The 24,191-nt window shown below is 39.7% G+C and overlaps 1 protein-coding gene across 1 annotated transcript; it reads right to left on the bottom strand.

The window, feature by feature from the left end:
• ddc (dopa decarboxylase) lies at positions 1-23,971 on the bottom strand (the record flags this gene model as incomplete). Its single annotated transcript, XM_084051476.1, has 14 exons — positions 23,857-23,971; positions 21,787-21,994; positions 17,609-17,722; positions 16,753-16,872; positions 13,214-13,348; positions 12,502-12,645; positions 11,146-11,212; positions 10,874-10,968; positions 8,767-8,834; positions 6,632-6,708; positions 4,013-4,032; positions 3,789-3,887; positions 519-620; positions 1-186 (listed from the first exon to the last, which is right to left on the bottom strand). Exons 2-14 carry the CDS (start codon positions 21,985-21,987, stop codon positions 1-3), a joined length of 1,428 nt encoding a protein of 475 aa, XP_083907602.1. The 5' UTR covers positions 21,988-21,994; positions 23,857-23,971.
• Between the last annotated feature and the right edge of the window lie 220 nt (positions 23,972-24,191).

The raw sequence follows: 24,191 nt of genomic DNA, 5'->3' as shown, positions 1-24,191 counted from the left end.
CTATAGAAGGTCAGAGGCCAGTTTGGCAATGTGCTGCCATGCCTCTTGGACATGGCGTGACTCTGTGGTGCGGGCACAGACGGCGAAGCGCAGGACAAAGCGTCCGGATAGCTGGCATGGCACCAGGTGGATCCGCTTGGCATGATTGATCTTCTTCAGCAAAGCCTCGGTCAGCTCATTGGAGCCCTTAGAGGAGTGATGGCAGGATGAGGCAGGAGGTAGAATAAGTTAAAAGGATGTTGAAAGGATATTGTCTACACATACTGTATATATAGATTTGGGAAATTGAACTTCAAACATATACTGGAAACATCCACCAAGGAACAATGTCAATTACAGTACATCCCAATGAAGCTAAACAAGCTAAACACGGCTAAAAGTTCTGCAATACTTTATGCAAATGAGTCCAGGGCAGAAGAAAATGCCAATATACAATATAATTAAAAAAGAAAACGGGCTTATTTCTAAAAGTGAAAAGGCCTCTATAAGTTATAAAACAATGTGTTAGGTGGTCTTACCTTCAGCCTGAAGCAGACAAGTCCCATGACGACCTCCGCACAAATCTCAAACCTCTTGTCTGCTCTCACTAAGCTCTCAACCTCCTTGGCCAGGCCTACTTGCTGTAAGCAGAGCAGAATAAGTTAAGCCTCTTTGTTGTTTGTTTATAGACCATAAATTAGGCATGATTTATACTGGTCAAATACAGTAGTTACACACAGTGCAAACAATGCAATGGAACATGTAATGCTTAAAAGACAGAAAGGTAGGCTATACAAATAATGTTATCATACTGTAGCCTATTGTATGATACATGTTACATAACAGAACCTACTGCCTTGAGCAACCAGTATATGAATGGGCAATATTATTATCCAGCATTATGAGGAGTAGTTGGTTGAATGGAAGTAAGAAAGTATTTTGTATCATTTCAGTGAGAGTTGGTCTAATGATGTAAAACAATATAAGTATATATATTAGTATTAACAGAGGCGAAGGTTGTATTTTCCTTTTATATTCACTAGATGGCAACATTGTGCTCTGATATGGTGTGTCTCATTGTACAAATTAGACAGGACTTCTGAAAAGTATAGAATGTGTCTAATAACCATGAAATGATCATAGTCCAAAAAAAGAGAATAGTTGTTCACAGAAAAGATATGAGTTGAATATTGTTTAAATTACATCATGAGATCAAAGTTCCCCATGGTAAAATTCATCCAATTATTATCCCAGATCTCAGTGACACATATGGCTGCATGCTGAGATTATGACCATACAACATCACTGCTTGTAATTACTGTACAGCTATTAAGGAGGCACGTCGTAATTCAAGGTTTGAGAGAGAGAGAGAGAGAGAGAGAGAGAGAGAAAGAGAAAGAGAGAAAGAGAGAAAGAGAGAGAGAGAGAGAGAGAGAGAGAGAGAGAGAGAGAGAGAGAGAGAGAGAGAGAGAGAGAGAGAGAGAGAGAGAGAGAGAGAGAGAGCACTTATGTAGTTGCTTCTCATATAGTTAGACCAGGGGTCTTCAACGTTTTCAGGGCCAAGGACCCCCTAGAGAGAAGTAGCAGGGACCCCCAAACTCCATATTGTATTTCACAGCTTCATTGACTATCATCAGTGTTGTGTAAATTAATGTTTTTTTGTTCATTTCAGACATTTAACCACTTAAAACTTCAATAGGCTACTTAGTACTTGATTTGCTCCAATTCCCCCCTACACCAAACCTCTTTGCCGAAAAAAGCAGACCAACAAACTCACAACGCCTCGCAGCCCGAGGCGTTGTGAGCTTGTAGATCTGCTATTTTCGGCTAATGTTCCCCTCAGAATAGGGATGCTGGGGTTCAAGTGGCCAACGTAAAAAAAAAACATCCTATCACACAAAGATTTGGCAGACCCCCTATAGTAGCTCTGAGGGCCCCCTTGTTGTCCTGGACCCCCTGTTGAAGACCCCTGAGTTAGACATTATTACACACATCTAATGCTAATTGTTTCCTAATGAAGCCAGACACTGGCCAACAACCGGGAGACCCAGACCACTGCTTTTGCTTCCTCATTCCCAGCCAAGTATTCATCACCACAAAGGTTTTGTGAGCTATCATAATGAACTTACATTCATTTATTGTGTAATTTTCCCCACTTTACAGTATGCTTCCTGCATCATTTAATCATTCAGGTATTAGAATGTGTCAAAGATGACGTCTTGGTCATCAAATGCCTCATTTTACGACTTCCTTCATCTGTGGGTGGCTGCTGTCCAGACTGTTGGACCTAAAGGTCAGCACATACTTTCAGGTTTAATGTACTAAAACAAATGGATCTCAACCAAGGGGCAAACCCCGTTCACTGGAATTGAAGCTCCCTTCCGGGTTCTCGTTCACAAGTGTGCACTTGGAACACGGCAGCCGCTTTAAGTGGTCAGATGGGTGGACCGCAAATTCTTTGTGTGGCCCTGATCCAGAAAAGGTTGAGAACCACTGTACTAAAACATCAAAATAGACATAATAACGTTGTCGTCCCCCATTTAGAAAATGGAAAGAGTGTTCTCACATAAATAATAGTGTTTCCTTAAGCATACAGTCTGAATGCAAGAGATGTCAAATCCTGTTAGCAATCACCAGCATCATAGTATATAAACATCCAAGCAAGCATGTCATGTGTATTTTTGTGATCTTTCAATCTATTTTTGATAGATGGATGTAGACACGGGTTATGGCTGGAGGGTTTGTGCACTGTATGTTGCTACAGACTGATGCTTAATTTAATTTAAAACAGAGTGCAGAGACAGAACAGGCTCCTTTGATTGACATGAAGGGGGAGGAAGGAGCGTATAGTATGCGCAGATGTGAGACCCTGTAAAAAGAGGCAACAAGGGAAGGGATTGAAGGGTGGAGAAATGGAAGACACATAGAGCACCATAGACCTGGGTCGCGGCGTTATTTTTTGTGTTGAATTCCCCATAGGGGAATCTTAGATCACGTCATATAAGAACTCTGTTCCAAAAATAAACAAATCATCCGGGCGTTTCTGTCAGGGCGATGGCTCTGCATCGTTTATGATATTCATTCATATTTGATACAGCCAGTTTCTGGAGAAAATGTAATGAATTCTGCCTTAAAATGGGTTCATGGGAAATGTAGTCATTGGGTGGTTTGACTCGTTTCTATTGTGTTACTCTCTGGGTAAATTTGTACATTTCCTCAGTAGATGCTTAATATCCATATGAGTAAAATCGCCGGTCTGGTTTGTTTATTTTTCGAACACAGTTCTTATATGAGGCGATCTAAGATTCCCCTATGGGGATTTCAACACAAAAAAAATAACGTCGCGACCCAGGGGGATAGCGCCCTCTAGCGGCAGTGACGTCGGGACTTCGGTGCTCTATAATAAATCTTATTATGAAAAGTGAACAGTACAATCTAGTCACATATGATTGACAGAGGATGTGCGTGAAGGGTGGGGTTTGGGGATATGGCAACGGGCAGGGTTCAGAAGAAAGAGTGGCATTTACTATAGAGAGGCAATTCAGAACAGACATATCTGTTTGACAGGAGGAAGATTGCAAGAGAGAGAAGAAAAAGGGCATTAAAACGGAAGCACACACATTTTCTCACAAGTAACCAAACTTTCATGTTAAATCATTAAGTGGTGGACTAGACTGGAGGACACACACCGTCTGTTGCAATAGCTTACAACACAGCAATGGAATTACAGATACCTTTGGAAAAACGTATATGACAATATGTATTGGTGGAGATAGACAGTAAGTACAGTAACTGAATTGGTATCCCACCTTGCGGATGTGATCCTGCAAGCCTGTGAGTCCATACATGCGGAAGACAAACCACAGCTTTAATGAACGAAACCTTCTACCCAATGGAATCTGCCAGTGCTGTATTAGAGGAGAGGAGAGGAGAGGAGAGGAGGAGAGGAGAGGAAAAATCAGTCCCAACATATTCTCTCACTTTAATGTATTGGAGAAACCACACAAACTAAAAAAATGATCATTCCTCTTACCCTATAATCTGTGACCAGACCTGTGAAGAGAGAGACAAGGATTTAGTCACACATCCAAAAGTTAAAGAATATCCATCATAGATCAGTCAACAATTATCAGACACAAACAGTATTTTTATCACATACAAAACATCATTATGATGGAAGGATAAAAAGAAGGCTGATACCCCTTCCATTGTTCTGATTATATCAGACGTTTTCCAACAGAGTTTTAAATGTCTTGTAGGCGTCATGTGAATTGCCGTGACATTAGCAGTTGAAACGTGAAATGTTGTTTGCTCAACCATTATGATTGATATGTGTTTTATTCTAGTCTTTGTTTGTTTTATATATTACTTGCCTGCTCAAATACATAATGTGACCTTCAATGCATGTTTATTTTAATTAATTCCTTTGACACTTCACAGTCTCATACACCATTTGGCTGTAGCATACAGTAGCTAAATCATGTTTTGATTAACAGTATAGGCTTGTATGCAGATTATGGTGCATTGTAGAGAATATACAATCATCCATCATATCATACCGTCCCCATCCACCGTATTAATTTCATGTACAGTACACAGTGCATTCATTTAGTTAAAGCTACAATATGGGACTTATTTTTATGAATTACTACAATTACTTTAACCAATCTGTATGGTAGAGTATGTTATTACAATACAACTAGCACATCCACAGTCGTTGAAGGTGGTCTCTGTTAAATAGAAATGTATTTTGCAATTTTATCATTTGCATGTTTGGAGTGAATTGCCTTGTCATTAAAGACACAGTTCATATGGTTCATTATCTTATTTGAGTTTTCCATAGTGTAACCTTAACTGTGTCCGTATGACCTTAAACTGAAACTGTGTTTATCAACTTACTAAAAGATGAGATCATATTGCAACCTTGAGCTGCCCAGGTGCCTGGTACAAACAGATAAGGTCAGAACACAGGGCTCTTTTCTCTATATTTATGTACCAAGCTGTCTCTCCCTCTCCCTTGAGGGAGTGACTTACTGACTGTATGTGAACTGTTGCTCAGAATGCATTCTCTGAATAAACCAATTTATTGAACTCTGTATTCTCTTCTCATATTTGGTTCCGTGTCAAGGTAACTTTAACTGAGTATTTCAGACTCAAGATTGTCCTAGCTATCAGTCTCCCTATTCTTCCACTGAGAAACTTAGACACTGGGGTCAAGGAGGACATCTACTGATTGACAGTGTCAATAAAGTTATTTGAAGCAAACACCGCACCAGAAGACACTAGATTTATTGCAATTACTCTCTCCATTGGATGAGCGATACAACCAACATAAAGCTTTAAGCTTCACGGTAAATTCAACCTATTATATTGCTTCCACTCAGTCTATGTGGCAGTGATCACCTGTATAATTATTCCCACCCACTTAGAAATCACTGTCATGCTTCAGTAGGTCTTTGTGGTTATAGCCTGTTTCTTTATTTTTGAGCCCCATGCTATTAGTTGCTAATAACATCTAATTAGGCTGGACTGCTCAGATTGTCTGAACGAGGGCCAATGTGACATGCCAACAAAGTGCTTTTGTCTGTCTGTCAGACTAATTATGGTGACTCAGCACATCTGCGATCTAAGGGAACACATGCACTAAAAGAAACATACATGTACACACGCTCAAAACGATGCTTGATGTCAATACAAGATGATTTATTGCTGTCACTATATTAATTTAATTTGCACAGTTCAGACATTGTTGCAATTATCTCTCTCCATCGGGAGTGGGAGACCAACGGATTGTAGTTTTAATACTTATTTAGCTCAGAATCTGGCTCGTCACTAAGCTTAACTTCAGGTGGCAGGATTGTAGGTTGACTAAGCTGATGTGCAGATCCAAAGGTTGATTAATTCTCTCTCTCTCTCTGCTCAACTTCATGTGTGTAGCCTACTTAGTTGTTTTAGGCTATACTTACCTATGCTCACAAGTACAGTACACACAAATGCATTTATGGAGAGTTGCAGCCGTTTCTTAAAAATATGAGCACTAAAGCCATAGTTGTGTAATAATTAGTTGCGATATACAGTATGTTATCGCTCTGCAAACCAATGAGCTACACCAAATTATAAGGCATCTGATGGGTCTGATTTTGTACCATTTTCTTATGGATCTAAAGTGTACCATTTTCTATTTGTATGTGTTAATATGGTTAAAAGTGTCAGTGCCTCACCGGCAGTCTGCAACATTGTTTTGGTCTGATGGGCTCCTTCTGGTATGTCAACAATATTAAATATCAGGTTAACCTCGATACCCCAACCTTGGTTTACGGCTGACGTGATGACGAAAGGCGTTACCCCACGCTATGTGTATAATTACTCTGTATCTCTGTTTTAACGTCAGAAGAATATATCTGGAACTATGCATGTCCAACGCTTGTAAGATCTCTTCTCTGGAATAAACCCAAATACTATTATAACACGTTTCCTTCCTCCGTTTATTGATGTAATTAATTCTTATCTGACCGATAGATATGGACCGGTATTTACTAGGGAAAATAAAGCTATCAGCATCCCTCCTCCATCTGGACCCATTTGATCTATTGTTGAGACAATTTTACCTTCTAGCTTAGCTTAAAGTTAAAGTTTAAAATAATAACTCTACCTGACTCTTGGTTTTCATGTGTGAGGTAGAGGGGGTCCATCTTGAAGGCCCCAATGATGTCAGTTCTCCTCTTCACCCTGTGGACAAGGAAACAACAGCAATGTCTCACTCACAGAATATAAGAGAGGTACAATACCATTGAAATTATCTTGTGCTGTTTTAGTGCTGCTTACATCTTACTTCGCTTTTCTTTTTTTCCACACTTTTTGACCGGTAGAACAAATGAAAAATGTCATAACTGAAAACATCATAGCGCTCAAAATCATATTACAAACAGCTAGGAAACGCCCTAATATCGTGGTTAGAGCATACGCCTTTCATGAGGAAGGTTGTTGGTTCGAACCCTACTCGTCAGCAAGGCAGCAAGGGCATGCGTTCGCAACGGGTCCCTAACGCCAAATCAAATGAGTTCAGATCTGAGCCAAGTCTCCTGCAGGAGACATCTGCATCTGAAGCCTGTCCTGGACGGGAGTCTCCAGACATAAAAACAGATGATATTTGGAGCAGTTCTAGGAACCCTAAGCATATATTGTCACATCCATTCACTAACCATGAAATAAGGAAATCATCATCATGAGAGGGTCAAGAGGTTCACTATCCGTAATCCACTTTTGTTTTAGGATTTGCATTTATGCTCTGCAATGAGCCAACACAGAACCCTCCACTCAACTAAGCTCTACAAGGAATGTCGCTGTACCATTAGAATGAGAAACAACACTCATGCCACAACAAAATTACTTTATCAATATTGCCACTATAGTAGGCTATATTAGTAATTTCCAGTGTGTCAAGTGACCTGATCCTGTCTTAGCAATTTATCTGGGATAGGAAGTTAGTGTATACGTCTGTTTGTGTGCTGTTGATAGAAGGGGCAGATGGGAGGCGCAGTTCTATTTGTACTGTATGAATGACTCAGGTGTAGTTAGATGGAAGTCAGTTTGTTATGACTACAGTGCAGTGTTTCTAGTATTATGTTAGTGTGATTATTTTAACTTCATCATCATCATCATACGTCAACAATGTATACAATACATACTGGTCATTATAGCTCAAAGGTGTCTGAATAAGCATGATAGTACTGTATGCATTCAAACGATAAGGAAACAAGAGATAGCAGCTTTATACATTATTAGCTTGGAGGTGAATATAATTAGTGTTGGCATGATATAGCAGCTTTATACATTATTAGCTTGGAGGTGAATATAAGTCATCAATACATATTTTTTTAAATAGTAGGATGAATATGTATTTTAATTAATTAATTTAGATATTTAAAGAGACTCCATGCATTATGTAAGCATGCATGTCTATATTGCCAGTTATAGTATTGTTTGACTGTCTGTCTATTGGCAGATATATATTGTAATTCCTGATGGTTGTGAAGCTATGTAGTAAGTTGTACCGTCTGTCTCAACGATAAAATATACCCCATTTATTTAAAGGACCACTTCACCCATTTTCAACCTATCTTCATATAATTGTTCATCACTCAGGTTCATTATACTATGGTAGCATTTTTGTCTACTCGGACTGTGTCTCAGAGGAGGGTGGTGGACAGTTCAGAAACCCGCCTACCAGTGACATCATCAGTAGGCAGGTTTGGTCATTTTTACCAGCTTGCTCGAAGAGCGGGCTTGTCTACGAACAGACAGAGCAACTAGTCGACACCTATGCGAGACCTTTTTGACTTTTTCATCATTGGCTGTCCTTTAAGCCGTCCCATACTCTGCACACCGGTCGTCCTCCCATGCTATGGCATTATAACTAGAGTGGTGCTGCAATCAAGATTTTTCACTTGCGATCCAATTCCGATCAGGCAGCATTAATACAGATCCGATAACGAACAATACCAATCCGATACGGCACATATTTAAGTCACTGCTGTCTATCTCATGTTGACTGATTTTGAATGGCAGGCGAGGTGACAACCTCAGATTGGACATGCGTTGTCAGTGGGGTGAGTGATTTCTTGAGCCCCTGCCACCTGAAATGTCTGTGTACGTCTCTCACGTCCCTGGCTTCCAGACACAGGATAGCAGCCATGTACATAATAAGACCTCCATGAGGTAAACTGTGTAGGCCCACAAGAGTTTATTTCGAAAGAGAACCGGACATTTTCAAGGTTGTCAACTTACCACATAGCTGAGCAGTCAAAGTTGACTAAAAGCCATTTATGGGGGTTGAAGTTGAAAGAGTCTGCAAACTTCAAAAACAAAACAAAGCAACCAATCAGTTATATAGCTCTTTTGTTCCATTCCTAGAAAGTTATTTAATGACAATAAGAAGAGAACACAAGAAAATAAACTGATACCTAAATTATTCCACAAAACAGTCTCAAAACTCTATAGTATGTTTTACAATAGGGTGACCCAGAAAATTCAATTCAGCATTGTGAAGGTTGTAGGGAAGAATTGTATTTATACAATTCTTCAAGATTAGATTACCTAATTTGTAAATCATGGTTTTACAGTGTAACATTGTTTATTTATTTTTTTATGACGCTTTATTGTTATATTTCTGATTTTGTTTATTCATTGATTCATTATATTGTCCTTTCAGAAATTCATATTGTGATTCATATTGTGACTCAGACAATTGTTAGACAACTACACAATAACGATATTAACACACAACACCCAAGATTACACAAGAGCCAACAATTTATGTGCACACAACATCCAATAATTACAGTAACAACAATAAAGAGCCAAATCCACATATGCAGATGTTCAGCTATGTTACAGTTGGTTGTGTTTAATAGTGCTACTGTATAGACGGATTTCCGCGCGACGTCATCACAGAGCAGAATGCGCAATCTGCGCATGCTCGGGGGAAACGAATTGTTGCGCCGTTCACTCTGTTGTTGTGTTCGGGAGTTAGATAGCCATAATTCTGCTATTATAGGCATAATAGGCATAATGCTGCTATTATATACAAACAGATCCAACTTCCGACAAATCATTTTTATTGAGTAAACAAGGTATTACAAACTGCATAATTTAATATACTTTCATTAAACCCGGTGAAGATCATTTCTTTTTTGAATGGACATTTGACCAGAGCTGCTGCGGGTAATGGCGCCCTCTATAGGCTTCCCCCTCCTCTGCGCGGTCATATCCTCTCAATGTTTATCAACATGAAACCCGTCTATAATGGTGTGTATGAACAATCTGTGGCCCAATTATGCTATCAATCAGGGACAATTCATTTGAAATGTAAAATAGTCTTTCCATTAATACACAGGGAATAATCAAAATAACCGTTTCCAGGAATGGCTCATCAAAGAGAGACAAATCTATTTTCTAATCTGTTTGTTCACTATCATTTTTCTAATATCCTTTTCTCCATCTGCTTGCGCAAACGCAATAAAAAGGCAGCAGCAATGGGAGACAATACAAGACAGATTCGCAAACGCAATAAAAAGGCAGCAGCAATGGGAGACAATACAAGACAGATTCCTGGCAGACAGTTGCCATGCTGACTGATTCAAAGGAGGCCTGTTGTCTGCCTTCCCATCATTCATATCCTAGCAACCAGGCCTCCAGCACCGGAGAAGAGCTGGGCACGTCTAAAACTACTAACTCCACTCCCCATTCCAGAAAAGTTGTTCTATGTTTACTGTTTGGAGACATTTGAGTTTATAGACCAACTGCATAGTTTTTTACATGATTGATGTAATGTTGTGTATAATGTGTATTATATATGAGAGAGAGAGAGAGAGAGAGAGAGAGAGAGAGAGAGAGAGAGAGAGAGAGAGAGAGAGAGAGAGAGAGAGAGAGAGAGAGAGAGACTTCCTCGGTTTGAACTTGTGTGTCTAATAAACAGTGATATTTCTTTGCCGAGGAAAAGCAGCACGTTTTATCTAAAGGTCTCTGATGCTGCCTCAGGAAATGACTGTGTCCTTATCTCTGTTTCCCTGCTCAGCGTTCAGCTATGAGGAGACAAAACCACCACAGCAACATCAAAAGCCACATTGATAGTCCCACTGACTCTTTGGCCTTTTACTCACTCTTGCACACTTCACATTAATAATACGCCTTATTAAAATGAAACAGCTGGATATAATGCATTGTATTTTTGTCTTGAACAGAAAAACGCAGTAGTCATTCAGCACCACCTATTTTTATGTAAACACTCACTACATAATGTTTTACTATATTAAAGAAAAATTCCAAGAAGTCCATACATCTTGAACATTTGAGTGGATCACTATTATTATGCATGATTTCTACATATCCTCACCTCAATACCATTCAGTAAAGGTCTGAATTCAGGACAGATGAATGCACTCCCAGCGTATGCCGCATCAATATGCATCCAGATCTTCTCAGAATTACCTGGAATAGATATGGACAACCCAGTTAAAGAACAATAGTAAGAGGACCTGTTCTCCATCTACCTCCTGACCTTTTCCTGGAGCACAGAACACATTGGTAGAATACTTCATATTGTATTTATTACACATTTTTCACAGGTTGTCATTCTGTCAATAGCTTTCTGTAAATTCTACTCACATATGGGCCCAAGTTCAGTGATGTGATCAAAAGCACATGATGGAGTTGTGCCGAGAGTTGCACAGAACTGAAAGATATAAACATACAAATCAGGAAATCCATTGCCACTCGCACGTAAAAAAGAAAGTGGTCTTTTGCCTAACAAATGATTTGTACTCTTTCTTTCAAATATGTTATCTTTTCTAGTCTATGTTATCTAGTCTAGATAGTGAAAACCCTCATGAAATCTACACAATCACAAGAACATCAGATGTGCAACAGAAATAGTTAAATAGGATTTTGCTCGTTGGCCTGCTTGTGAATATCAAAAAATAAAATGTCCCAGGCAATATAACCCCCTCCCCAATGATCCACTCTGACAAATGCATAGCCTTATACACATAACTCATATTCCTTTCCTTTTCATATTCCTTTCTCATTAGCACACAGCCACAGGTAACCATTCAGATAAACCGAGATGATCCAGATATCCTGACCACCGTAAGCCTCCTTGACTATAATAGTGCTCGTTATTGCAGGGATCGCTCACTGATAGTGATCTGTGGGTCCAGGTGTGACAGGGACTATTGTCTCTAACCAGATACACTCTCATTAGGTTTGGCAGGAGCAAGCTGCTACAAATAACAGCCTTTCACAAAGTCCTCAGGCTAATGTATATGCTCAGCTTCACCAGCCACCTGAGGGCAGGGGTGTCATTGTGTTGAACAGAGACAGGTGATGTATGTCAGTGTTTCCAAAACAGTGGGTCGGCACTCATTTTGGATACAATTCTTCATAAATTTGAGAAAATTCAAAAATAATAATAATAATAATTGTATAAATATAATACAAAAATATTAAATTAAAAAAAAAAATATATATATATATATATATATTATAATTATTAAAAAAATATATTTCCCAAAAATAGAATAAAAAGATTTTAAGAAGTAGTGAAGATAGCAGATCGGCTATTTTTGCCAGTTTGGCTCCCAGGGAGCTAGCAACTGGTTCTTGAGCTAAAAGGTTTGGGAACCACTGATGTATGTGGTTGCAAGGTATACTATAACGTACTGTGTGTACGTTCAACGAAGGTTATTTTATATCAGGTATGTCCAGTGAGCTATCTACTCGATAATACAATTCAATAATGTCATGTAAATACAGGGTACAGGTGACAATGTAAATGATGTGACTATAACATATCTGATGGAGTTCTTAGGACTAAAATGTTCCATTTTAAATTACAGTGCTTTAGATGATGGTGAATAAGACATCGTGTGGACATGTAGTGGAAAAACGTGTGTCCATTTACATACTGTATGTGTGCTTGCATATAGTTCTGTAGGCTAAGTGTAAATATTTGTGTTTTCCTACATAAAACGGGATGAGTCCTGCTGCCTTGTCCTCCTCCACCATCCTTTTTAACGTCTCTCCTTTGACAGCGTAGGTGTCATCTGTTGGGATTTTCTTCATGATAACACCACCTATCAGACCAGCTCGCTCCACTGATGAATGAGACTGGAGAGTTAGAGCAGATAAAGAAGGTGCAGCTTTATTGCATGTTTTCATAAACATTATACTTTGAGAGTTTTGGACATACACTACAGCCAGAGTAACAACTGTGGGACAATTCATCAATTCAACTAAAATGTAAACAGTAAATATTACATGTTATTATGTTATTTCATGCCAGATATAAACTGTAAAAGCACAACGAAGACGATGCAATTCTAAAGCAGATCTTTGTCAAAGAGGAAAATGGAAGAAACTGGGAGGAGCAAATCAACTGACTGCTATATCCTTGTAAAGGTCTGCGTTTCCCTGAGGCAACTCCCAAACGATGGTAGTCTTGTATTAAACCTGATAAGGTCTACAGTAGCTAATGTCAGGCTGGCCCACTGTCACTCTGTATTACCAGATTGCTCTTTCACTAGTAACCACCTGTTTACATTCTTGAAAGAATGCAGCTGCACTGTTGTTCCACCATCAACAGTGAATGCTTGTTATCTAATCTAAAGTGGGGTCAGGTGAATGACAATTTGAATTAACATAGAGGTGTTTCTTTGCTATGTGCTTTAGCTCTTACTTGGTCAGAGGTATAGGCAACCAATTTGGAGATGATGTGAGCCTCTGTGCGTTGCGGTTCAGAGGCCTGGACCCGTCGCACTGCTTTACAGCGAGCAGCTAGCAGGGCCACCAGGGTCGCTTCACTGGCCGTCCCCTGCGGGTAAAATGAGTTTGATTATGATTATGAATGACAAAATGAATGTCATAGAATGATCACATGCCATGTTTTCATGGTAATCAAGGTCACATCATACTGTACGTTTTGCTCTCCCCTTAGTTCCAGGAGAGAAACAAGAGTGAAATATGTTTGCTAAATCGTTTGAATGTACAGTATAAAAGTACAGCAAAAACTATAAAACAATTAGTCAAATACTTTGTTAGTTATTCCTTGTTTCCTTTTTCCTTGACCACACAGCTCAGGTATCCATGGTACAAACTGTTACAGTATCATAGTTCGTTTTTAAAATGTCCTTCCATTAGTCCATTAGTTTATGATGATACCACATAAAAGAAAATCTTATCTACTGTAAAGTATACTGTATGTTTTTAAACACGCCTGTTTACAATACATAGCGTGTTTTGTAAAATCAATGATCCAATCTGGTGAACTCAAACAGAGATCCCCCCCCACACACACACACACACACACACACACAAACACACACACACACACACACACACACACACACACACACATACTGTACGTACGTATACAAAAATCCAACGATTATTATGCATGGGAACAAGAAGATTTACACAAATCAGATACTGTGAAAAGAGAGCCCAGAGTATCCTCATTTTCCATTAAAATATCAGCCTGTTATTCTCTTGCAAATTGCCTTTGATCCTTACAGAAAGCGTGTCTATTCACTGATATAGCACATCATCAGAGGACAAACTCATTCTGTTTGGGTACTATGATGAGTCATCGTACAACCAAGCTAACATCACATGACAGCACAAACTGAGCATGACGTCAAGGCTTCAGGGGGCATTAAAAACAAAGCAAGTCAATCAATTTCTTAGAAGATTCAATCAATAAGCTTGAATTTTTCACCAGAGAGTCGCTAGACTAATTGCTTGTATCGCAACAGGCATGACTTCTGAGCTGTTGGATGTCATTAGCATTTATAGGTCAATCAAGTCATACATCAAAACATGTAGATTGAGGGGGGGTGGCTCAGTGGCACTGGACCAAATCATTTAGACCAGTGGATCCAAACTTTTTAGCTCGAGAGTCGAGACCCAAAAGAGAAATTTTATGTCTACCCGGGACCCAATCTAGTGAAAATAGCCGATCTACAAGCTCACAACACGTTGCGTGAGCTTGTAGATACTTAAAACTGAAAAATGAATTTTTGGGGATTTAAAAACAAAATCTTTATATATAAATAATAATAATAATTTTAAAAAAATAGGAAACAAAGAATAAAGGGGTATTCACTCGTCGTGACCCATAAACATTAGTCCTACTGTTTTCCCACTGTTTGGGAAACAGTGATTTAGACTCTATGTAAACAGTCAAAGACCTCTGGCTTTACGGTCAACCCAAGTATACTTCCTGTCCACTTTCCTAACAAAGCAAATCAGCCATGCAAGGTGATCGACATACTATATTAGACAGTACACTAAATCAAATTCTGTAGCACATACTACTGTATGTATTTTATTATTGGTAGCCAGAAGAATGGTTAGAACTTTCCACACTTAAGCCCTACTGTATATATACTTCATTGACTGGGGTCCACCAGGGCTCTATAATAGGTCTGCTAGTATTTCCCTCTACACCAAATCCTTTTGGCAAAATGAGCCGATCTGTAAGCTTACAACGCATCGCAACACGAGGCAGTGTGAGCTTGAAAATTTCCACCAAATGTTTGCACAAGAAAAGGGACACTGGTTAAACTCCTAGCAGATGGGATTTAAAATTAGATTTGTCTGGAAAATAGAAGTACTTCAGTAATTTACTACTGGATTTGCATGCAGTAAAGAAGTGGACAATCTGAATGTTTGCCAATCAGAACTGCATTAATGACACACATTTAGTCAAGGGATCAGTATGCATTATATTAAACCTGGCATTGAATTGTTAAATATCTATGTTTATCTTATATATGATATACCAGCTGACATGCAGTATTTTTTGCAGCTAATTCACACAATTAGTACACATATTTAAATTTGTTTCCATTGATTCTTTAACATGATTTGCCATTACTGTACTTATCACTTTAGTCATTGAATGTCTAATGTCTGTTACAGGGGTCAGATATTAAAGCCGATAAGGTCCTTAGTGAGGTTTTGCATGCAGTAGAGAAAGGTCCTTCTTGCTTGGATTCATTGGAAGGAAAGTTATTTTTTTAATATATATTTTTGTTATGTTTTGTATATCAACGAATCAATTTACCACTTACAGCGTTATTTTATATTTTGTCACACAATGGTGTCATGCAAAAGTAGAGAAACGTCAGATCTACAAGCTCACAGATGTGAGTGAGGCTATTTTCATATTAAAAAAGAAAGGAAATAAATGCCTTTAATGACACGATAATACTCAAAATAGGGAACGATTATTTATCGACTATTTTATCAAATCGATTAAATCAGTTAGTTTGATACTTCAACAGTCGATAACTGCTTCAGTGTAGTGTACAGTAGGTAGATGCTCTATAATGGCAGGCTGGCAAAGCACTGTCACAACCCTCATTTTATCCATTATTCTGTGTTAAGAGGGGGCCCATTTGTTGCCATAGTGAGATGCACTTAAAAAGAGCAGGAGCAAGACAAAAGCTGTACACACACACACACACACACACACACACACACACACACACACACACACACACACACACACACACACACACACACACACACACACACACACACACACACACACACACACACACCTCCATCCACACATCAACACAGAGACAAAAGACACACAAACACAACTCAGGTGGCGACAATAGAGATGCATGACATGATCTGTCATCAGTGTGCGCTCTCATGCTTTGCCACTCACACACACACACACACACACACACACACACACACACACACACACACACACACACACACACACACACACACACACACACACACACACACACACACACACACACACACACACACACACACACACACACACACACACACACACAAAATTCTCAGCTGCTATTCTGTTTGTGTCAATGGAAGACTAAACTAACAATTTGCTTTTCGCACCACAAAACGATCCCAGCTATCCTCTACAGTATGTCTATCAATGGATGACATATTAAAAAGCAATTTCCTGCCATTTCATCGAGCACTATGAACCAGGGAGAGAAAGGACAAGTCAATAAAAGACAAATTGCTGCTGAATATAGGTTTGGCGTCAGTCAATTATGTTTCCGCATAAACACTTCTGTGTTTTGAAAGGTAGCAGTCTGGGAAGGCTTTGACAGCGGCATTAAACCACTTCTCTGTGTAATATTAATGCAGATAACGGATCTAACCCTAGTTTAGGATTACTTTGATGCCTTCAAGTGCTACAGTACCTTACATAGAGACACTGACCTGAATGACACCTCCACCTTGTCCTTTGGTACCAGCAATGAAAGCCTCAGGTAGTTGGAGCATTTTTCCAAGCCAGTCCAACATCACAGTCTCCAGCTCTGTACAGGCCGGACTTGCAGCCTAAACATATGAACCAATAAGATGAATTGAATGACCTCCCAGATTAACCACTTGAACCCTCTAGTCTTAGAGAACCGGACCTGAGTTACAACTGTACTTTGACAGTTTGTTTTTTACAGTCTACTCCAAATCTCTTCAGAATATGCATGCTGTCGTTCAAGTTGTTAAATCAAGTGTAACAAGACAAGAGTAATGAAAACAAAAGTTATCACAAATTAAATAAATAGGTAAACAAGACAGATACAAAATAAAAACAGTAAGCCTCCTTTTCTTTAGAATCTCCATCGTTTTTAATGTCATCCTGTGTAACATTTTCATTTCAACAAAAGTAATTTGGGATTTAATCTTTCACTGGTATATTTTTCACTAAACCATTCCTCATAATGTGTTCTGACAACGCTTTTGTTTGCAAGTGTCACGAAAAACTTGTTGTATCCTTGGGCTCTAGGAAATCTTGGGAGTCATGTGACAATGAACGTCAAACAGCTTTTTATGGTATGGTTCTGAAGGGGTCAGAACGTTTGACTGTCATCAATATCATGTCAGTCTGGAGCAATGTGGAACTCCATATTTGGGCTAGATTTACGTAGGCCGTCTGGCCTGGCAGAGATCTGCGCTCTGCGGTGGTGTGTCCTTTCACGTTTATTATATTTGACCTTTTAGATATTTTCACCTGAATCTTAACTTAAAATACAGAAATAAACAGAAGTAAAACAATAAAAGTAATGTTTGTTACCCAGGAAAATCCAATGCAACCAATGGCTCCACAAAGCATGTCAGCCAACATGGCAGGGTAAGAGGAGGCTGCTGGAAAGTAGGCATAGAAGTATGGGCTGTGCCAGTGGGTGACCTAGAAAAACAATCATATACAATTGAAAGTACAGTTAATGACAATTTAAATTCCCTTGGTTAGGGCAGCAGTAATATATACATCAAAACGTGCGGCTCGGCCAGAACAAGTGTGCTATTATTTCTCTTTTAAACGACGTAACCACGCCCCCTTTTGACCCCCACTGAAAACCCATGTTTTTTTTTTTAAATGCCCAAAAAGCTCTGAAACTTCGCCAGAGTGGGGGTTTGAGAATCCATCATACGACATCCGTTTTTGCCTCAGACCACCGGAAGTGGTTGAAACTGGAACACCCCCCCCCCCACCCCCTATTTGGAGGATGCTGAATTGAAATCCCTGTGAAACATGAAAGAGTAAAATGAACTGCTAAAGTGCAAAGTGGCCAACAAGGGAATACTCATCTGTTAAACTCTGTGATGTCTGTTTTACTTTAAGTGACATTTGGTTTAATAGTGCATGTGTTCTCTTCTCTTGGCGAGAGTAATCCCTCTGCAGGGAAGCAAAGGAAAAGGAAGCAAATTAGAACCTGGCAAGTACCGCCACGTTTCCATCTATTGTTCCATCTCAAAGGTTATAGAGAGATTAACCTCGGCGAGTGTAAACTGTTTGAATTCCAATCTGGCTTCAGAACATCCCACTCCACTGACACATGCCTACTGTATTTGACCGACTACATCAAACGCGAGGTAGACTCGAGCAAATTCTGCGGCATGGTCATGCTGGACCTCCAAAAGGAGTTCGACACTGTAAATCATTCAATTCTACTGAATAAGCTGAAGGCGATTGGTTTGATAGCACATCATTAAACTGGATGAAATCCTACATTGAGGGAAGAGAACAAATGGTTGATATCAACGTAACCATGTCTTCGTCCCTGCAGTGAGCTGCGGGGTTCCTCAAGGAAGCATAGTAGGGCTGTTACTGTTCCTTCTATACATTAACGACATGAATGCTGACTTTAACTGCAAATTGTTCCTGTTCGCTGATGACTCAGCACTCCTGATCTCGGGTGAGGACAAATTGCAGGTTGAGGAAGCTCTCAGCTCTCACCAAAATCCTTACTTGGATTACCGATAACAAACTGTCACTACACCTTGGTAAAACAGAATCCATTCTTTTTGGGTCCAAACATTCCCTCAGTAACATAAATGTAAATGATTTCAAGGTCAGAGTTGATGACACAGTAATCTCTAGCAAAGAAGAGGTTACCTATTTGGGCTGTATTCTTGACAAAAACCTGACAGGTGAAAGCATGGAAACAAATGTGATCAAAAAAGTTAATCAAAGAACAAGATGTTTGGGCAGAATTTCCTCTTTTGTAAAAAGTCCTGAGAGCACAAAAGTGCTCTCAGGACTCTTGCCGGAGCCCTCATTCAATGCCACTTTTACTATGCTTGCACCTCCTGATACTCCAACATCTCAATGTCACAAAAGACAAAGCTTCAAACCTCCCAAAACAAACTGATTCGACTACTTCTCGGCCTGGGGCCCATAACCCACCTTTTTCCCACACATTTTGCTAGCCTACAGTAGGATGGCTCAGGGTAGAAGACAGGGTTAAACAATTAAAAATGGGATTGACTTTCAAAATAGTCAATGTGACTTTGCCCTCAACGCCCTCAATACCTGCATATCTGACTAAATATCTCCAAAAGATTTGCAACACCCACAGCCACAATACTAGAGGGACTCCCCTTTTTTCTACAAGTACATATTTTACTGTATAGTTGTGATGATATTGAATTTTGGTGTTATCTTTTATTTGTTGATGAATTGAATACATAGGACCCCAATAGAAACAAGACCGCAAGGACTTTTTTGGTGTTATCCTTTTTGACCAAGTTTGACTGTACTTGTCTAATAAAATATTCAATCAATTCAATCAATCAATCAATCAATCAATCAATCAATCAATTCTCTATGGTCTTTGGCTGGGTAAATAAAGGGATAGAAACTGTTGCCCCACACCATCGTATTCCCTGAGGAAACATTACTTTGTTTAGTGCAAAGGCTTCACAAACCTGCCTTTCATTCTGTGTGACAGAACACAGTCAGAACACAGTCAAATCCTATTACATCTGCGTGTGTGTGTGTGTGTGTGTGTGTGTGTGTGTGTGTGTGTGTGTGTGTGTGTGTGTGTGTGTGTGTGTGTGTGTGTGTGTGTGTGTGTGTGTGTGTGTGTGTGTGTGTGTGTGTGTGTGCGCGCGCGTGTGTGTGTGCGTGTGTCCGTGTGCGTGTGCGAGTAAACGGCCAGAGGCTACCTGTTTCTGTAGTCCCTGCATTTATGCTTTTCATGGTTTTCCCAGTGAGTCATCAATTACATTCATCCAAAGCGACCCCTCTATATTCCAACTCTAGTGATGGAACAGAGGTGTTGAGAAAGGGAAAATCTTTATTTTTCAACAACCCACAATGAGATGGAAAAAATAATGGCGTGTTAGAAGTGTAAAAGAAAAGCTACTCCTGCTTTTTATTAGAGGGAAGTTCCAGAATTGTTCTAAACCTATCCTGCTGATCGTTAGTCAAAGACATGTTTCAAATGTCTAAAATGTGGCTTATTGCTTTTGAATCCAGCATGAGCCTTGTCTTCTTAGTTCATTCACTTATAGTACAAGTCCTTTCAAACTAAAGCATTTGATTTTAGTTACTGTAGCTAGTAGAGGCAAATGAAAATGACTTCAGAATGTTGAGATAACTTTCCACATGAAATGTCTCAGGTTTTGAGTATCTTAAGGAACTTAAGGATCGGTTCCTGAAGTTTAATAATTTCATGTAATTGTGCTATGTGATTGTCTTTATCAACAGGACTGTTCTTTTTGTAGCATAACATTACATTTAATATTTGTGTAGTACATTTCAGAATTTACACACATGACACACAAAAGATCATTTATCGGCTTCAATTTGATAATGATGAATTGAATACATAGGACCACAATAGTCAATGGAGCTTTTTTATCCTTTTAGCATTGCGTAATTGCACTTGCTGTACTGTTTGCAATTTGTTAATAAAGTGTTTAAAAATGAATAACTAGAAAAAGTGCTCCTCGGAGCACAACTCTCCGCTGTTGGGAATGTTGGGAATGTTCTATCTGTATAAGTGTCCTATCCGTCCTGTCTGTATAAGTGTCCTATCCCTCCTGTCTGTATAAGTGTCCTATCCGTCCTGTCTATGTAAGTGTCCTATCCGTCCTGTCTGTGTAAGTGTCCTATCCGTCCTGTCTGTGTAAGTGTCCTATCCAATTGTTACAGTATCCGCCATTTCTCAACCATTTCGTGATTGTTCCTGTCTTACCTCACTCTTACCAGACTTGTGTTGGGAATGTTGGGAATGTTCTAATTCTTATGTTCTAACTGTCCTATCCATCCTGTCTGTATAAGTGTCCGATCCGTCCTGTCTGTATAAGTGTCCTATCCGCCTGTATAAGTGTCCTATCCGTCTTGTCTGTATAAGTGTCCTATCCGTCCTGTCTATGTAAGTGTCCTATCCCTCCTGTCTGTGTAAGTGTCCTATCCCTCCTGTCTGTATAAGTGTCCTATCCGTCCTGTCTGTATACTGTAGGTGTCCTATCCGTCCTGTCTGTATACTGTAAGTGTCCTATCCGTCCTGTCTGTGTAAGTGTCATATCCCTCCTGTCTATGTAAGTGTCCTATCCGTCCTGTCTGTGTAAGTGTTCTATCCGTCCTGTCTGTATAAGTGTCCTATCCGTCCTGTCTGTATAAGTGTCCTATCCGTCCTGTCTGTATAAGTGTCCTATCCGTCCTGTCTGTGTACTGTAAGTGTCCTATCCGTCTGTGTAAGTGTCATATCCCTCCTGTCTATATAAGTGTCCTATCTGTCCTATCTGCCAATTATGTATCAGCCATGCAGCCATTTCGTGATGGTTCCTGTCTTACCTCACTTTGACAGTGGCAAAGACACTGTCAAAGTGATGCCATGTATTTATACAGTATTTCACCGTATTGTCACGTGTCACGTGAGGCTTGACCAATCGGTGTGTCATATTTAGAAAGTGAAAACAAAACTCTCCTACGGAGAGTAATAATAATAAGAGTGAACTGACCCCAGGCATGATGACTCTCTCTATATCTTTTACAACATCCTCATAGGTCTCAGGCTCCAGTGGTGCCTCAGCAGGGATCAGGGAACGCAGGTAGCCTGGTTCTACATCTGGGTACACCTGGCGTTGTTCTATGTTCTCCATATAGTCGGCCACGTAGTCTACCATCTCCTTCCCCCTGCGACGGAACTCTGCTATGTCCATGTTGACACTGGAGGCACACACAGGTATAGAGTTGTGGACATTTCAGTCATTTAATTGCAGTTGGGTGGAAACTTTATTACGTCCAAAACCGTTCCTTTTTTAATTTTAACATTTTAAAACAGTGAAAATAGACGATCTACAAGCTCACAATGCCTCGCATCTGCATTTGCACTACTTTTGTGTGACACTTATAAATGCAAATTCATAATTTGTTAATCTGAAGATTATGCAATGAAGCTAATGTCAAGAATTGAACAATTAACAAGTTAATAACAATACATCTTGCTGTCCGTTTTGCAGTGTAAGGACAGGTGTTGTTCTGTCCCTGATCCACACTAAGTATAAACACTGTGACTAAACCCATGAAATCTATTCTAATCCAGGTGTGTGTGTGTGTGTGTGTGTGTGTGTGTGTGTGTGTGTGTGTGTGTGTGTGTGTGCTCTATTTGATTGCCTAGAAGTAAATGCCATTAGAGCCTCTTAACTTCATCGTACAGAAGAGGAACACAGCACACTGAAACAGCCTACTACGATGGTACACATCTAAACACATGCACGCGCGCGCACACACACACACACACACACACACACACACACACACACACACACACACACACACACACACACACACACACACACACACACACACACACACACACAAATGTGAGCACATGAATAGAAGCAAGCACCTGTATACACTAATGCTAAACATAAATGTCATCTGTGCTCTTTTCTATAGCTACAAATGTATCTTGATTTAGACGAGTCTATCAGACCCCGATGGCATTTCTCTGAATAACAGTCTCACAGCGCTTCCTTGGCTAACACAACTATTGGTTCATGCCTTGTTCCTTAAAACATGACTGAAACATGTTTATAATCTGTTTCCACTGCTTCTGTTCTCAATGCATGTCTGAAACATGTTTATAATCTGTTTCCACTGCTTCTGTTCTCAATGCATGTCTGAAACATGTTTATAATCTGTTTCCACTGCTTCTGTTCTTAATGCATGTCTGAAACATGTTTATAATCTGTTTCCACTGCTTCTGTTCTTAATGCATGTCTGAAACATGTTTATAATCTGTTTCCACTGTTTCTGTTCTTAATGCATGTCTGAAACATGTTTAGAATCTATTTCCACTGCTTCTGTTCTTAATGCATGTCTGAAACATGTTTAGAATCTATTTCCACTGCTTCTGTTCTTAATGCATGTCTGAAACATGTTTAGAATCTGTTTCCACTGCTCCTGTTCTTAATGCATGTCTGAAACATGTTTAGAATCTGTTTCCATGACTGTATTCTTAACTTTCTAATAAATGTAATACCAAATGTAAGTCCAATGGCTCTCAATAAGAAATCTTTTCATGATCTCACAAGACATACAGTATAACTAACTACAGTAACTACAGTATAACTCCAGGATTAAAAGTCGTATGAATACTGTATGTTACACCTGATTCACAACACAATCTCTCTATTTATCACATACAACCATAGCTTATTGTTAAAGGTATAATAACAGCAAAATAAAAACAGTGATCTCTACTACACGCAGAAACATAAATCTTGCAACACAAAATAAGACTACCTTTTGCAATGACAGAGCAATGAACATTGACCCGCTCCACCACGAGACTAATCATTTAACACTTGTTGCTTGCTCTCTCTCTCTCTCTCTCTCACTCTCACTCCCCCCTCCCTCCATCTCTCCTGGTGTGAACCACAGCACTACTTCTTATCTGAAAACTGATTACGTGTGTGTGTGTGTGTGTGTGTGTGTGTGTGTGTGTGTGTGTGTGTGTGTGTGTGTGTGTGTGTGTGTGTGTGTGTGTGTGTGTGTGTGTGTGTGTGTGTGTGTATTACACTCACATATTCAGGTCAGAGAACTGCAGCAGTATTTTTGGGATAGCAGGTCTTCTCCTTTCCGTCAAAGTCCACAGACAGACAGACAGACAGACAGACAGATACTGTACACAGATAGATAGATAGACAGACAGGCAGACAGCAGACAGACAAGCAGGTGGTCAGAGCGTTTGTGTGTAAGCAGGAGGAGACATTTGTTGCTTTTATCTTCCCACCACCCCCCTCTCTTTCCAGGCTAGCCAATGGGAGAAGGGCTCACAGCCAATGCAGGAAGGACTGATTCACAGGGTGTTAATGAGGCTGTGCTCACTTTCCACCTCCATCCCACACACACGTGCACG

The sequence above is a fragment of the Gymnoscopelus microlampas genome (assembly GCF_963454915.1).
Source record: "Gymnoscopelus microlampas genome assembly, chromosome: 3".
NCBI classification, from domain to species: domain Eukaryota; kingdom Metazoa; phylum Chordata; class Actinopteri; order Myctophiformes; family Myctophidae; genus Gymnoscopelus; species Gymnoscopelus microlampas.
This window is presented reverse-complemented; position numbering and strand designations above follow the sequence as displayed.